Here is a 17,719-nt window from a genome sequence, read left to right as displayed (position 1 = left end):
GTGTGTGTGTGTGTGTGTGTGTGTGTGTGTGTGTGTGTATGCAGGTGCCCACAGATCCCTTGGAGCTGGAATTACAGGCAGTTGTGAACCACCCATTGTAGGAGACTAGGAACTGAACTCGGGTCCTCTGGAAGAGTAGCAAACTCCCGTAACTGCAGGGCCCTTTCTCCAACCTCTTCCTCATTTTAATAAAGAGATTCTTCATAGATGACACTATTAGGAAAGAGATTTGCGATTTCACCCCTGCTCATAATTTTAAACAAATAAGCCAAAAAATAATAATTGTATCAAGAACCAGGCACAGTCAGGCATGACTATAATCCTAGCACTTAGGATGCTGAGGCAGGATAATCAGGACTTAAAGGTCATCCTTTAAGTTAGCGAGTTAAAATAGCCTAGGATGCCTGAGACCCTGTTTCAAAAACCAAAACACACACACACACACGTGTTTTTACAATGACCTCAGTCAGTACAAATTGACAACAGCATTATTCCTGATGAAGAGTCACATGTGAAGATTTACAGACATATGTACATGTATGTATATGTGTATATACATATATGTATATGTGTACATCTATATGTACATGTGTACATCTATATATACTGTGTGCATACATGCATACAAATATGTACATATATCTATAGCTTTTCTTTATTAGCTGTACTAAAACTGCCTAATGGTTTTCAGTGTTCAATTTTCCAACTCCTAGGTGTGATAAAAATCATCATAAAAGTCAGTGGCACCTCAACGCTCTTCAGGATACCTAGCTCAGGTACAGCAAGCAGACCCATGAAGATTAGTTTCTAGCTATGTACTCCCATGCTAGAGTCCTGCAGTTTGGGTTTGGAAGCTCGTCCGTAGTAGAGAGTTCCTCATCTCTAACTGCCCTTCTCCTTCCCACTAGAAACAAGCCAATGACCTCGTGAGCACCCTAATGAAATGTACACCCCACTACATCCGCTGCATAAAACCAAACGAAACTAAGAAGCCCAAAGACTGGGAGGAGAGCAGGTACGTCACTAGGAGCCTAGGAGAGGGCGGGGCGTCTGAGGTGAGCGAGCACGCACGCCCTCCCCCTCAGGCGAACCAACCTCTGTCTAAAGAGGAGGCATGCGCGCTTGGTACTTCCTGTCTCTGATTTTTAACATCTGTGTAATAGGTCACCTCGTCTTGTCTTTAACATGTTTGCAGTATCAGTCCATTCGAAATTAATTTGTTGATCTTGGCTAGTTTGGAGGCTGGTGTTAAAACAAACCTTTGTACCGAAGAGTCACGATGGTATGTCTTTTTTTTTTTGGTTTTTCGAGACAGGGTTTCGCTGTAGCTTTGGTGCCTGTCCCGGAACTAGCTCTTGTAGACCAGCCTGGCCTGGAACTCCCAGAGATTTGCCTACCTCTGCCTCCTGAGTGCTGGGATTAAAGGCGTGCGCCACCACCGCCCAGCCCGATGGTCTGTCTTAAAGTTAGTTCGAGGCTTTGTTTAGATGGACAACATGTAGCTTGTGTAGGATGCTTGGCTCGGGCTCACAAGGGAAAGCCTGAGAAGTGGGGTAACGTGATCTGCCAGTGGCTCTAGCCCGTGAAGACCCTCGGACAGGCTAGAGGTCCTGAGCACTCCGTAGAACAGAGTGAAGGAGGGATGAAGCCAGAGGCGATGGATGGACCGTGGGTGCTCAGGTGCCCTGTTACCCGAAGAAGCCTGTGGCGCCGTGGTATTTAGGAAGTGGCCCATGCAAGCTGAAGTGAGTTGACAGCTGTGGGTGTTGACTGAGAAGATAAGATTCATCTCCAGGGGCTCTCCAGTTTACAACACTTGTTCTTGCAGAGGACCCAGGTTCAATTCCCAGCCTTAACGTGGTAGCTTACAATCATCCTTAATGCCAGTGTCAGGGGATCTGACTCCCTCTCTGACCTTTCCAGACACCGGGAATGCACATGATACATGTAGGCAGGCAGGCAAAACATTTGTGCACATTAAATAAAATAAATATTTAGAATATATTTTAAAAAGATTTGTCTCCAGCTGGGAAATCCAGGGTCCATTCCTATGAGGCCCGGTCTTACTGTCCTCTTGGAGCCTGGGAAGAAGTGGAGAATGACCTCATGATGGGGTGATGATAACTACAGAGGGTACCCCCATTCTATCACCACATCACTTGGTCCCAGGCTACCGGGATGCCCTGTTCCTATCTGGGAGAAAAGAAAACTGAGTTTCGCAAGGTGTTAAGTGACTAAGTGAAGGAAACAATGGGAAGAGACCAGGCGTAAAGAGGGCGGCTGCCAAGTGCAACCTCTGAGAGACAGGGTGGCGTCCCTTGCCCGTGCTGTCCTCAAGCCCCAGTCTCGACAATGACAGGTGGATGATTTGGTACCTGAGCCTCTGTAGAGGGGGGAAGGACAGACAGGGAACAGAAGACACACCCAGGCCCACCTAGGTTGGGTATCACCATCTGAAGAATGTTCTTTCATTCTTAACACTATGGCGTGGACTGGGATGCAGCCGAGTTGGTAGAGTGGTTGTGGAGGATACAGAAGGCCCTGGTGAGGCTTTGCTCCCCAACACTAAGTAAACCAGGCACGGTGGAGCAGGTGCACCACCGGGCTGCAGGAGCTGCTGCTTTTGCTTCCTTTAATCCATGGTCGTATTGTGTAGCTCTGGACGGCCTGGACTCACTATGTAAATCAGACTGGCCTAAGACTCACAGAGATTCACCTACCCCGAGCTCCCCGGCTCCTGAGTACTGGGATTACAACATGAGCCACCATGCCCAGCCTAACTTATTTTAAACATGACTTCTGGGGATCAAACTCTGGGCTAATGCTTGTAAGGCACGCACCTGGAGCCTAAGTACCACACTGCCATCCCATCTGGAGCTAGACCGGGGTTCAAAACTGTGCTCTGGGGCTGGAGAGACAGCTCAGAGGTTAAGAGCACTGACTGCCCTTTCAGAGATACTGAGTTCAATACCCAGCACCCACATGGTGGCTCAAAACCATCTGTAATGAGATCTGGTGCCCTCTTCTGGCCTGCAGGGATACATACAGGCAGAACACTCTATACATAAATAAACAAATATTTTTAAAAAAAATGTGCTCTGCGACCTGTGACCTGTGACTGGTCTGCATGAGACACTTTGTCTTCCACGTCGCCAGTCTGGCTCGTTTAAACAGAGGATCTAGGGTATAATGTCTGTCAGTGAGATCTCTGACATGTGCACAGACCACCCACTCACATGTGCAAATACACGTGCTCATGCACACAGCAGGGTGGTGTCATGGGCAACCTAGAGAAAATGTTGGCGGCAGAAGTACCCCTCAGGGGTAGGTACCTGAGTCCACTCTTCCTTCATTGCAAACTCTCCCACTTTACCTCCCCACCTCTTTCCAAGAAATCATCTTAAATGAAAGCATTTTACCAGAAGCTAGAGAATTGGCTGAGCAGTTCAGAGCATGCGCTGCTCTCACAGGGGACCCGAGTTTGGTTCCCAGCAGCCTCCTCATCACGCACCTCACAACCACCTGAAACTCCAGCTCCGGGGAATCCCACACCTTTGGCCCCTGCAGGCACCTGCGCTCACATGCACGTGACCACATATAGACACACACAAGTACACAAAATTAAAAGTAATAAAAGTTAATCGAGAAAAATAAAACCATAGTTGCTTATTAATGAAGTACCGCTCTCAACCTCAAAATAGTTGTGCTAACAGGCTTTCTTGTAAATTGTACAGTAGCTATTGCTTGAACCTTTTTATATAAAAATTCTGAACCTGGTGGCATGTGCTTGTGATCCCAGCACTGGGGAGCCAGAGTCAGGGAGACTCCCCAAGATTCGCTGGCCAACGCAACTTAGTATAATTGGTGAACTCTAGGGCAATGAGAGACACTGTCACAAAAGAGATAGATGGCGCTCTCTCTCTTTCTCTCCCCCCCCCAACCTTTCTTTCCCCCGTATTTTTCCCCTCTCCCATGACCGACGTTCTTCACTGAATTTCAGCAGAGACTCAGTGAGCATCCACGTCATGGTTTGTGAAAGCTCAGGGTGCGAGCTGCTGATGTTGGTTCCCATTTCCCAGCCGGACAGCTCCCCCATGGGTTTCCTCACAGATGGCCTCACTCCCTTGTGAGTATGGAAGGCTGAGTCTCTGTGGGAATTACATGCTCAATTGAAGTTCTTGGTGGAGAGGGTTACTCATTCCACAAGTTTATGAGGTATGGGGTTTTTCGTTTCCTGTTGAAATGTGTTTTTGTTTGGCTTCTGGCAAAGTGGCTGGCCTTGGATTCGGAATTGCTACCCTCCCAGCTTTTGGCTTGCTTGAGGGAAGGAGGGAGGAAGTGAAGACAGTCCTGGGTGCTCCTCTCATAGGGTGGAAACGGTGACCTGGGGGAACAGTTGGGACCAATGCCCACCAGCAGTGACGCTCAAGCAAAAACATCTAGGGTCCTTTGGTACCTTCAAGTTCTTTTACACATTACAGGATTTGCTAGACCTGATTGTCATACAGTAGAAAATTTATGTAAGAAATTTCCTGGACCTTGATACTACTTTAACAAACTCTAACTTGATTCAAGCTGGAGAGATGGCTCAGTGCACAGGCAGCTTGCTGAATTTAGGTTCCTGCATCCACGTGAAAGCTGGGCCTATTGGTGTCTGTCTATAACCCTAGCAGGACGGCGCTGAGAAAGGAAGCTCCCAGAGGCTTGTCGGCCAGCCAGTCTAATCAGAATGACAAACTCAGGGCTGGACAGAGGGCTCACTTACTGCTCTTCCAGAGGACCAGAGTTCAGTTCCCAGCATCCATGTCGTGCTCATAGCCGTTCCAGAGGGCTCCATAAATAGCAAGCTCTGGATTCAGTGAGAGACCCTGTCTCCAAAAAGCTAAGGAGATGATTAATGGATTGAGGAAGACATCAGTATTAACCCCTGGCCTCTTCATGCAGCAGGATGGACAAGCATGTTGTGTGTGGTACTCATATGCCACCACACATGTCAAGGTCAGAAGACAATTTGTGGGAGTATAGTCTTTACCTTCTATTATGTGGTCTCAGGAATCGAACTCCAGTCATCAGGCTTGGCAGCAGGTGCCTTCCTTGCTGAGCAATCTCACCAGCTGTGAAGCAAGATCTTTACACAGAGAATATTCTTGCCTGTGTGATTCACAGGCAAGGCCTGTCTGATAAATCCATGTGTGATATGTTGCCTGCCTGAGGCTTGGAGAGAAGCCAGTGTTTGTGAATAGTGCATTGAAAGCAGCAGACACCCGAAGTTGGCACTTTCGGACTGGAGAGATGGCTCAGCAGTTATGAGCTCTGGCCGAGGACCCAGGATCAATCACCAACACCCAGTTATAGAGTGCCCTCTTCTGGCTTTTTTAGGTATTGCACACACACCATGCCCATAACATAACTGCAAGCAAATACTCATACATATAAATTGTGTTTGTCTATTTTTTAAGATAAAACTGCACTTCTGCATGTTTTTCTTACTAGAGAAAAAGGCAATAGTGATTTTGTATTTGGAGAAATGGGAAAGGAAAATTATTTTTCCAAGTCAGGTTTCTAAAGTGTCTCTGCTTCTAATTCAAGGGAAATGTGCCTGTTGAATATCTGTCTTTTCATATAAAGACTCGAAAGGTTGTTTGTCCTGGAGCTGAAGAGATGGCTCTGTGGTCAAAGTACTTGCTGTGCAAGCAGAAGGACTGGAGATCTGCTTCCCAAAGCCAAAGTAAATGCCGGATGGGTGTGGCAGCTTGCTTGTGATTCCAGCCCGAAGGCAGAGACAGGGGATCCTCCGAGCACCCGGCCAGAGAGGCCAGCCATGTCCACAGGCTCTGGGTTTAAGGAAAGGGTTGTGCCTTGCTGAGCAAGGTAGAAGAGAGAGGATAATGTCCAACATCCACCTTGAGCAGCCACACGCCTCCGTGTATCATGTGCACCTGCATCCATGCACACGTGGAAATGGAAACTAGCTATCCCTGAAGGAGACAACTCTTGTGGCTGAAAAGAAAGAGCTCTGGGCCACAGGCCAAGTTTCAAAGAAGACCTGTGGAACCCGGCTTGGAAAAACAGGACTAGAAATGAATCACGACTGGTGGGGACACTTGTCTATCATCCCTCTGTAGAGATGGGCGGGGTCTGCAGTGCCCATGGCTGCCTGAAGTTAGACCCTTGGAAACACGCTAGGTGTTCACTATTCCTTAAAAACAAATAAACAAAAAGCTAGTTGCACCAAAGAGACAGAGACAGGTGGGTCTGTATGTGATCTAGGCCAGCCAGAGCTACTCAGTAAGACATATAATTGAAATAGGTTTTACACCATACTTTTTTTTGGGGGGAGGGGAGACAGGGTTTCTTAGTAGCTATGGAGCCTGTCCTGGAACTCGCTCTGTAGACCAGACTTGGCCCTCAACTCACAGAGATCCGCCTGCCTCTGCCTCCCAAGTGCTGGGATTAAAGACTTGCGCCACCACTGCCCTGTGATTTTAGATCATTCTTAACTTGGTCATTTGAAAAATCCTATAAGTGTAGTCTCATTGAGTCTAAAATTGATATTAAACTTTAATGATAAAAACAACTCTAACAGCACTTAATTCAACAGTTCTTTATTTTGTTGAAAAAAATTTTGTTTGTAATCCAAATGTCAAGTGTGTAGGACTTTTTTATTTTTGTCACTTATTTTTAGCGTTACACTTATTTGTTTCTTTGAAGGGGGTACACATGAGTGCCAGGGCACATGAATGGGGGACAAAAGGCAATTTATGAGTCTCTCCTCCCTACCACGTGGGCTCCAGAGACCAAGCTCAGCTTAGCAGGCTTGGTGGCAGAAGACTATCTGCCGAGCCATCTCACCAACTTCTTATTTTGAGACAGGATCTCACTATAATATTCAGGATGGCCTTGAATTTTCTGTGCTCAATGGATTGGATCCTCCTGCCTCAGTCTCTCAAGTAGCTAGGATTACAGGCACACAGTTTCATGCCTGATTTGGGGTTTTTATTTTACTGTTGTTCCGTAAAATATATGTGTAATGTCTTCTTGGATGATTGCAGTAGTTCATAATGTTTTTAGGTTAATATCATGCAGTTCAAAAGTTTAGCTTGGCCACTATCATTACAGGTCTTGTAAATATGTTTCCTGCAGCTTGGTAGTAGGGCGAGTAAAGGATTATGGGGGGGCGGGCAAGTGGGGGGTAGTTAAGAAAGTTGGCGAGGTGGTAGGGGGTCGGAATTTTCCAGTAACCTCCATGTTCCCTCTTCTGTTTTAGGGTAAAACATCAAGTAGAATACCTGGGTCTCAAAGAAAACATCCGAGTGAGAAGAGCTGGTTATGCTTATCGGCGAGTCTTCCAGAAGTTTCTACAGAGGTATCGAACAAGTTACTACCTCTGGATAATGGAATTTATCTTTTGGTTCAAATTAGCTTATTTGTCCATTCAGAGCACATACCAAACAAATGTTGATGTAGCCACAGAGGCAGGCACCCATCACAACTCATTTCAGAGTATTTTATTGCCCGGAAGAGAAGCCCTGCTCTCCGCAGTCATCATCTGTCCTCCGTCGCCCGTCTGCTTTCCGTCACCGTCAACTTGCCCAAGTCACATATATGTCCTCTGTGACTGGCTATGACTGTGACATCATGGTGTTTCCAACATCCGTCGTGTGTCTACTTACTCTGTTCCTTGGTGAATAATATTCTATTGTATGGATTTGCCACGTTTTACCTATTCATCCTTCAGTGGCTTCCATCTGGGGCCGATATGAATAACGCTGCTATCGCGGCTCTTGCCTGAGCCTTGGCGAGGATGCGTGTTCCAGTTCTCGGCTGTGGAACTAAAGTGGGATTGCTGAGTCATATGCTAATTCTGTGTCTAACTCGCGGAGTACCGCCAGGCTGTTTTCCCAAGTGGGTGCACCATAGTGCATCTGCACCCACAGTATTTGAGGGTTCCATTTTATTCCATCTTATTTTATCCTGTGCCAACATATGCTAATATCTGACTAACCTTGCTAGTGGGTGTGAAATGGTAGCTCACTGTGGCTTTGATTTGCATTTCCCAGATGGCAAAGGATATTCAAAACTCTTCATGAGTTTATTGGCCATTTCTATTTCCTCTTTAGGGAAATTCTGTTCAGGTTTTTTGCCCCTCTTTTTGTTTTTAGGGCTTTTTATGAAAGCCATAATATAGAGTATGTCACTGAGTTAATAAGTCTTCTGTGGAACAAACCACTGGGTACAAGAATTTATAATCGTGACATGGGAGCTGGACCTGACTTGATGGATTAATAGTGTGTAAACAACTGCAAGAAAATAGTTAGCCTAGGGGCCTAGAGAAATGTTTCAGCAGTTAAGAGCACTGGCTACTCTTTCAGAGGACCTGGGTTCAATTCCCAGCACCCACATGGCAGCTCACAACTGTAATTCCAGTTCCAGAGAATCTGGCATCCTCATACAGACATACATGCAGGCAAAAAAACCAATGCACATAAAATAAAAATAAATAAATCTTTAAAAAAAATATTTAGCCTAAACAACTGCAAGAAAATATTTAGCCTATCTAAGAAATAATCTAGGGCATTTAATTTCAAACACTTTGTAGAATCCATGTTTATAGCCTTTCTTTGTAGCCCTAGCTATGCTGGAACTTGCTATGTAGACCAGGCTGGCCTTGAACTCACAGAGATCCTTATGCCTCTGACTCTTGAGTGGTGGGCTTGAAGGTATGGGTATCTATGCCTGGCTCATATTTGAATTCAAACTGATTTTTATATTCCCCTGAAAGTGTATTTGACAGGACCATGTTTAAATGGTCTCACTCTGTGTTACATGTTTTGAAAACGATAAATTTAGTGTTCTTAAAATACAAAGTCATTCCAACTTCCCTGATCTTTCTGATCAATTGTCCTGTTAATTTAAGTTCCTTTAAGAAATAAAGTAATGGGAGCCAGATGGTGGTGGCACACGCCTTTCATCCCGGGACTCAGGAGGCAGAGACAGGCAGATGTCTGAGTTTGAGGCCAGCCTGGTCTATAGAGTGAGTTCCAAGATAGCCAGAGTTAAACAGAGAAACCTTGTCTCAGAAAAAAGAGTTGTGGGACCATTGGACATATAGTCAGTTGGCAGCGTGTTTGCCTAGCTTGCAGGAAGCCCTGGGTTCCATCTCCAGCATAACACAAAACCCGGCTTAGAGATGGCTCAACAGTTAAGACCAGCACTTGCTCTTGCCGAGGACCCAAGTTTAGTGCCCAGCACACATGGTGGCGTCTCATAGTTGACTGTAACTCCTGTTCTAGGGGATCCAGTGCCCTTTTCTGGCCTCCTATGGTACAGGCACGCATGCAACACACATACATATGTGCAGGAAAATTATCTATGCTTACTTTAAAAATACAAAGCAATCCATAATAATAAGTCCACAGAAAAGGAATGGAAAGGAAAAATAAAAACAAAACCAAGACTGGGACTATATCTTGGCTGCCTTGTACAAAGTCCTGGGTTCAGTTCCCAGCACCACAGACAGACAGACAGACAGACAGACAGACAGACAGAAAGAGAGGAAGGGAGGAAGGGAAAAAAGAAATTTAAAAGACATAAATATCTCTGTATGCAAATGCAAAGGCTGGAGCTGTAGAAATGGTTCAGAGGTTAACAGCACTATTCTACCAGAGGACCAGAGTTCATATCCCAGAACCCGGCTCATGTGTACTTTGTAATTTCACCGCCCAGGGCTCTGGCGCACATATGTTTTGACATGGATGCTGGGAATCGGAACCGCTGAGCCATCTAGCCAGCCATGCTTTTTACAAGATGGGTTCTCTGGCTGCCCCATGGCTTACCAAGTATGCTGCACTGGCCAACAAACCCCCAGGACCCTCCTGTCTCCTCCTCCCAGCGTGAGGGTCACAAGCATGTACCACTATGCCTGACGTTTTCATGGGCTCTGAAGGTTGAATGAACTCAGGTCCCCATGCTCACGTGACAATCATTTACCAACTGAGCCACCTCCCTAACCCAGCTTTATAAAACTTTTCATGCTATTAAATGGCCTGAAATCTGAACAGATTAGGATTAAAAAGAAAAATGATATTTTGATTTGCCTGAAATATTTGAATATTTGTTATGGGAACCTCTAGGCAATGAGGGGAAAGGAAAGTGCTTTTCCACCAGGGTGTGAACTCAGAAACACCAGGACAGGCCGGGCAGTGGTGACTCATATCTGTAATCCCAGCACACAGGGGGCAGAGGCCGGCAGAGCTCTGTGAGTTCAAGACCAGAGCAAGTTCCAGAACAGCCAGGGAAACAGAGAGAAACCCTGTCTCAAAAAACCAAAAGAGAAACACCAGGATAGAGAGGTAGGGTCAGAAGTGCTGTAACCATGAGACCAGGTGTGGAAGACCTTTCTAGTCATTGAAACCTGTCCCCTGTCATTGACTGGAGCTGAGGGACCCCAGCTGCAGAGCGACAGCCTTGCCTTCAAGGACCCTCTTGCCCCACCAGGAGCCACCCTAAGCATGACCCCTCTGCCCTCTTGCCCCCATAGGTACGCCATTCTGACCAAAGCCACTTGGCCTGTGTGGAGAGGAGATGAGAAGCAAGGGGTTCTGCATCTGCTGCAGTCGGTCAACATGGACAACGACCAGTTCCAGCTCGGGAAGAGTAAAGTGTTCATCAAAGCCCCAGAGTCTGTGAGTACCAGCTGCTGCTCCGCCCCTCTCCTCCCATCTTGCCTTTACCAGCTGTCCTGCCACACAGCTGGACGCTAGTGCTCCTCCGCCTCATGCCTTTCTTAGCCTTCTCTCGAAGAAGCCTGTCCCCTCCGCGTCCCCAGCCTCCTCTACCAACCAGGCTCACTTGTTTCCTGGCATGTGGTTATTGAATAAAATAGCACCGGGTCCGATGGCTTTCTTTCCTCTTCTTTCCCCATCTGTGAGGTCCAGGTCATCTCCAAGAGCAAGGGCTCTGACAGGTTAGGTTCCTTTTATGTACCAAAAACCTTTGACAGAAACTGCCCGAAGTTACAGTATTGGTATTTGTTCCATTGCTACAACAAAATGCCCTCCCCACAAAAAAGGAAAGGGTTAGTTTGGGTCATGGTTCCAGGGGATATGGTCCCCTGGAGAAGAGACGGTGTGAAGGCAGGAGCTTGAAGCAGCTAGTCACGGTGGGTATGTCCACAGCCAAAACGCAGGGAAGAGTGAACGCTGGGACTTAGCTTGCTTTTTCCTTTCTATGTCATTTGAGAATTGAGCCCATGAAATGGTGTTACTCACATTAGGGTAGGTCTTCCCTTCCCTGTTGACCTACTCTAGATAACACCAACCCGCCCAGAGATTTGTTTCCATGGCTACTGTAAATCCCACCCAGTCAACAAGGTTAACAATCATCTCAGCTACGAATAACGGGCACTGCCAAGGGAGGTGTTTGTGCCATAAGGGAAGTTTGGGCAACTGTGTCCTCATCTCAGTTACACCAAACAGGTCAGTTGCACGTGGGCTCAGGGTGGGAATCCCAGGATAGAGACTGGAAGACCAGAAGGAGCTGGGGAGGAACTGAGGGGACAGGAGAAGTGTCTGGACTATGGGACCCAGGCACCACTGGGACAGCCATGCTTGCACATTTTTTGTCTGTCTGTTTGTTTTGTTGTTTTTCGAGACTGGGTTTTTCTGTAGCTTTGGAGCCTGTCCTGGAACTAGCTCTTGTAGAGCAGGCTGGCCTCAAACTCACAGCAATCCACCCACCTCTACTTCCTGGGTACTGGGGTTAAAGTCATGTGCCACCCCTGCCTGGCTTAATATACACATTTATACTTCATGAACTTATGAGAATTTTTACAGGGGGAGCATGGAGATTTTTTTAATCTGTCCCAATGCACATGTGAGTGTTGTGGTCCTAGGGGATGTCTTCGTGTGTGTGGGAGCCCAGCAAAGCTCTGGGTAATTCTGCCTACTTAGCTCTGCAGCTGTAGAGTAAAGGCATTGCTTTGTAGGAATGGCACAAAGATCAGAACTTCAAGGCTAGCCTCAGCTATATGGTGAGTCTGAGGCCAGCTTGGAGTACCCAAGACCATGGGGTTTTTTTTTTAATTTATTTATTTATTAAAGATTTCTGCCTCCTCCCCGCCACCGCCTCCCATTTCCCTCCCCCTCCCCCAATCAAGTCCCCCTCCCTCGTCAGCCCAAAGAGCGATCAGGGTTCCCTGCCCTGTGGGAAGTCCAAGGACCACCCACCTCCATCCAGGTCTAGTAAGGTGAGCATGTTTTTAAAAAAAGAAGAATTGATGACGAAGTTGATAAATACGCTGAGAGGAACTAGCAAGGGCAAGAATAGTGTTGCAAGAAATAGGCAAATTCTGGCCTCGCAGCATCTCCCCATCCTGATTCCTTCCCCGTCTGTGGCCTGAGCCTGAGACTCAAACGTGATGGAGGCTCAAGCCGAATGTCTTGGCAAGCCCTGGAAGTTATGCAGGAAGTAAGTGGCACCCACCAGTAGACCGTCTATAAGGTTGTGGTGGCACTTCTCCACTCTGAGTTATTTATAGCCTCGCGGCAATTTCATTTCCCAATATAAGATGAAAATGGTGTGTCATATGCCATTAGGCAACCCCCAGCGCTGTTCCCGTTCTCCTAAAGTGAGCTGGAGTGATTAGTCAGTACAACCCAGAGATTCGCCGGCTCCGACAGCTCACTTTCCGACTTAGAAAATCTTCATGTATAATTAAAACGGCCTGATTGATTTTTCATTCTGATTTAATTGAGCTCTGGAATTTACACCCGAAACCCGTGTTTATTTTGGCCCTTCCTTTAGCTTGCCTTCCTCCCAACAGCTGTTAGCCACCCTCGCTTCTCCTTTTTCCATCTCTGAACTTGCACACGTATACGAGCCACCACCTTCCTTTCCCCTCCCCTTTCCTGTCCAGATCCAGCTTTGACTTGGAAGCGCTTTCCCCAAAGTTGAGTTTGTAAAAACTGCCTTAGGGAGCTGCTCAGTGCTTCCTGTTCTTCTGGGGAGCCACATCAGGAGCTCACAACTGTCCCTGACTCCGAGTCCATAGGATCCCGTGTCCTCCCCTGACCTCTGAGGGTACCCACACTGGAACACACACACACAAATGAAAATGAATCTTCAAAGCAACAAAGCCACCTTGTGATATTTTTACCTACCTCTTGCAGCGTCTGCTGCATCCACACCAAATAACCTCTGTTCTTCAAAAACTGGTATAAGACATCGGGCACCAGAGAGTTTGCGTTTTGTTTGATGCACCTGTCTGTCTGGTTTTTCTCTTTATTCTCAAACCTCCCTGATGTCTAACCTCCTGGACTTTTGAGTGGGGAAAAATCAAAACCAAAGAAGCACCTAAAACCCTGCTCATCTTTGAAATAATCTCTTGGATGCTGGGAGCTGTTGGTGCCGCCTCCTTCCTTGGCACAGGTGTATTATGTGTGCCCTCCCAGATTGGTTGGAAATGGAAAAAAACCAAGATGAGAAATATCAATGAACGCCCTCCCGCATGGAGACCATGGAGCTGAGATTTCAGACATCTGTCCAGTCCTAAGTTGTGAGCCCCATTTTAGGTCTAAAATATGTTCCTTCATCCAGCTGGGACTGCACGGAAGGCTGTAGGGTTCGGTGTCCCTCCCCGTCAGCATTTGCTGTTCTGGATGTTTCTAGACAACCAGGGATGTAAATGGGAAAGACCAGGTGGCATGAAAATGGCTCCTGGACACGTATATACTCAGATAAACACAGACGGTGTCCTTAGCTTCCTTCAATCCCAATTGCCTTGTTTACCTCTGGAATTTTTTTCAAATTTTATTTGTGTTAATTTTAATTTGTGTGTGTGTGTGTGTGTGTGTGTGTGTGTGTGTGTGTACCTGTGTGGCTGTGAGTGCACCTGGGTGCAGGTGCCTCCAGCATCCAGAAAAGGGTGTCAAGAGTCCCTGGAGCTACATACAGTTGAGAGCTTCCTGATGTGGGGGCCGGGAACCAAAGTCAGGTCTCTGCAAGAGCAATACGCACTCTGAACTGCTGAGCCTTCTCTCCTGCCCTTCTGGAACATTTTCCAGTGCCAACACATCGTCTTTGAGTTTCTATTGGTCGGTTTTATTTTTTCTCCCTCGGTGGCTATGTAAAAACCACTACATGGAGGTAGAGGATGCATTCCTCCAGTTTAACAAGCTGATGAAATGCAGCTATAGAGAAAGCTTTGTGTGTTCTGCCGAAGAGGAGCTTGCCAGGCCTGGAAAACTTAGGTTCCCTGCTCAGCCATACCCAGTCTAGGTTCAATTTTCTCATCTGTGAAACGGGCAGCTACGTGTTGAGGAGTTGAAGGTTAGTCCAGAGGGATTCTTGACTACAGTGGACACTCAGCACCCGATAACGCCTTGTCGGTCTTCATGACTCCCAAGTCCAGCTGCATGCAAACTGGTCAACCTGAGCTGGCCACATGGCCTGACTCTCCAGAGTCCGATTCGGGTCTTTTGCCGTGCCGGCTCTCCAGAGAATCCAAGACTAATGCTCCAGCCTGACTGCAGCAGCTGTGATTTCTGCCCGGTGCCTTAGACAGTCCTTGGAGATTGCATGAGGCAGGAAGTCTAGACTCCCATGCCACCGAAAGTAGGGCAGCCCTCTTCCCACAGCAACACAAACTCAGATCTGGCAGAAACTAGAAGGTTCTATTCTGAGGCCATTCACAGCAGGCTGCGTCTGCTCATTAGAGCTGGCTACCTGCTTCCTCCTTGGACCAAGGAAGGAGAACAAGTCACAGGGACTGTGAGCGAGGGAAGGCAGAGGCCGTTCAAGCACACTTAGGCTCAGCCATTTTCCTTTTGCTTCCTGTCAAGGGAAGAAACAAATGGAAGGTGTGTGGTGCTCATAAACAACATCCCATAGTAATCATTTTATTATTTATTCATAATAGGAGCTGTTGCTTATGTGTTTCTACAGTACCCTGAACCTCCTTGGAAGAACAAAGTTTGATGTTTAGTGGGGGGAATGTCTCAGCAGTTATGAGCACTTGCTGGTCCTGCAGAGGACCCAGGTTCCCATATGGCGGCTCACAACCATCCTTAACTTTTCTTTTGGAGGATCCCAGTGTCCTCTTCTGGCCCCCAAAGGCACCAGATGCACACAGAACACAGACATACACACAGACAAAACACTCATGCTTGTAAAATAAATACCTTTTTTAATCAATATAAAATTTTGTCCAGATCATGTGAATTGGCTCATGTGTTTTCTCTGCTGTTTCAGCTATTTCTTCTAGAAGAGATGAGAGAGAGAAAGTATGATGGGTATGCCCGGGTGATACAGAAAACGTGGAGAAAGTTTGTGGCCCGGAAGAAATATGTCCAAATGAGAGAAGAAGGTATTTTCATAATTTTGTGTATTCATTCAGCATTTTCCATTTTTTTTCTCATATTGTGTGCCTGTCTGTGTATGTGTGCATATATACGTGCCACAGGTCAGATGTAGAACTGTGTCAGAGGACAGCTTGAAGAGTTGGATCTTTCATTCCACCCCATGTCATCAAGCTTGGTGGTGAGCATCTTTATTGGCAAGCACATTCACGTGGAGAGTCTTCTCCCCGTGGCTCCCATTTAATAAAGCTTAAAAATAAATGTGAGAACCGGGAATGCTGGCACACACCTTTAATCCCAGCGCTCAGGAGGCAGAGGCAGGCGGGTCTCTGTGAGTTCGAAGCCAGCCTGGTCTACAAAGTGAGAGGCTTTCCTCAAAAAATAAAATAGTTTGAGCTTAAGAAAAATTACAGTTTCATTTTCAAGACAGGATTTCTCTGTGTAGCCCTGCCTGTCCTAGAGCTCGCTCTGTAGAGCAGGCTGGCCTCTAGCTCAGATCAGCCTGCCCCTGCCTCCTGAGTGCTGGGTTTAAAGGCATGCTCCACCACAGCCAGCACAAAATGCTTCTTCTTCAGCATACGGCATGTGTTAACTACTCTTGTGTCGTGTAGAATCTTCGTGTATTTCACTCCAAATGTCTTCTTCCTCTTCCTGCCTGCCTGATCCCTCTGCTCTGCTCTCCTGCATCGTAGCCTCAGACCTGCTGCTGAACAAGAAGGAGAGGAGAAGAAACAGCATCAACCGGAACTTCATCGGGGACTACATTGGGATGGAGGAGCACCCGGAACTGCAGCAGTTTGTAGGCAAGAGGGAGAAGATCGACTTTGCTGACACCGTCACCAAGTATGACAGGAGGTTCAAGGTACACACCGCCACCTGCCTCCTAACAGTCAAAACAAAGTTCACATTTACAAGAATAAAAGCTGCGGTTTTGCAGACTGTGTTTATTGAAGAAAAGTTGGAAAGACTCAAAAGAAAAATAGCAGCCAGTGGTAGGCAAGCATCCCTGTTAACATGTTGTGGGTGTCCTTCAGCCCTTTTTATGCAGGCATATTTGCATATTTAGTTTTGCAAAATAAGACGTGCATTAACTGTTCTTTTATGTTCTATTTCTGCCAGGAAGAACTTCCCATACTTAATATAGCATTCCTTTTAGTAAATGCTTTACATTTTGTTTTGTTTTTGACACAGTCTCATGCATTTGAGTGACCTCGAATCCCATTACGTGGCCAGACATGACCTTGAACTTCTGATCCTCTTGTCTTTACTTCTGGAGTGCTGAGATCATAAGTGTACACACCCTGCCCAGTTTATGCAGTGCTAGGGAACTGAACTCAGGACTTCATGCATGCTAGGCAGGCATGCAATCACCTGAGCCACATCCCCTACTGACTTTTTAAAATAATCTATTTTTATTTTATGTGAATTGGTATTTTGCCTGCATATATGTCTGTGTGAGGATGCTGAACCCCTTGGAACTGGAGTTAGAGACAGTTATAAGCTACCATGTGGGTGCTGGGAAGTGAGCCCAGGTTCTCTGGAAGAGCAACCAGTGCTCTTAACCACTGAGCCATCTCTCCAGTCCCCCTCCCCCAGCTGACTTTTTAAAAAGCAACTTCTTATATTAGTCAGAAAAAAATAATGGAGACAATAACAGCACTAGCTTAATAAGACCGATGTTGGGGCTCAAAAGATGGCTCAGCGGTTAAGACGACGATTCTTCTAGAGGTCCTGAGTTCAATTCCCAGCAACCACATGGTGGCTCACAACCATCTGTACTGGGATCTTTATGCCTCTTCTGGCATAAAGTCGATAGAGTATTTGTTTACTAAATAGAGGTCATTCCTTGTACCCTGAAAATGAACCAGCTGCTTTGGGGTGTGTTCTCAGCACTGCTGCTTTGGGGGTGTGTTCTCTCACTACTGCTTTGGGGTGTGTTCTCAGGATTGCTGCTCTGCTCTGTAATAGGGTGGTCAGCCATATATTCTAAAGCTTATTATATGTTTATTAATGGCTAAGCTACAAACACCAAAGGGAAGCCTGTCTGAAAACCACGCTATAGCAATCCTTTGCAAGGTCACCGTGTTTGTGGGCTTATGTTTACGCTTGTGGTCCTGATAACCTTATTATTGAACTATTTGCTGATGCCATTCTATAAGATGAAAAGAGTCAAGAGTCATATCCTCCTATGTGCCAGACTGTTCCCTGTCAAGCAGCCTGGGTCAGTCGTCACACGGGAGCCATTCTGGCGAAAGGGAAGCTCTGCCACCCAGGACAGCTGCCCTCTGGCCTGAAAGAGTGGCCCACGCTGTCAGAGCTGTCTCTCTGACCGTGTCTAGCTGCCTTCTGAAGGTTCTTCTCCT

The 17,719-nt window shown here is 46.7% G+C and overlaps 1 protein-coding gene across 1 annotated transcript in view; it reads left to right on the top strand.

The window, feature by feature from the left end:
- Myo1e (myosin IE) overlaps nucleotides 1-17,719 on the top strand; it is a 195,398-nt gene that overhangs the window by 152,730 nt on the left and 24,949 nt on the right. Inside the window, exons 17-21 of the mRNA XM_013346406.2 lie at nucleotides 909-1,015; nucleotides 7,268-7,366; nucleotides 10,541-10,685; nucleotides 15,250-15,364; nucleotides 16,049-16,218. Coding sequence (XP_013201860.1) covers nucleotides 909-1,015; nucleotides 7,268-7,366; nucleotides 10,541-10,685; nucleotides 15,250-15,364; nucleotides 16,049-16,218 — 636 coding nt within the window. The remainder of the gene's footprint in view (nucleotides 1-908; nucleotides 1,016-7,267; nucleotides 7,367-10,540; nucleotides 10,686-15,249; nucleotides 15,365-16,048; nucleotides 16,219-17,719) is intronic.

This window comes from Microtus ochrogaster, chromosome 5 (assembly GCF_000317375.1).
Source record: "Microtus ochrogaster isolate Prairie Vole_2 chromosome 5, MicOch1.0, whole genome shotgun sequence".
NCBI classification, from domain to species: Eukaryota; Metazoa; Chordata; class Mammalia; order Rodentia; family Cricetidae; genus Microtus; species Microtus ochrogaster.
Note: the sequence above shows the minus strand (reverse complement) of the source record. Positions and strands in the feature narration are given on the sequence as shown.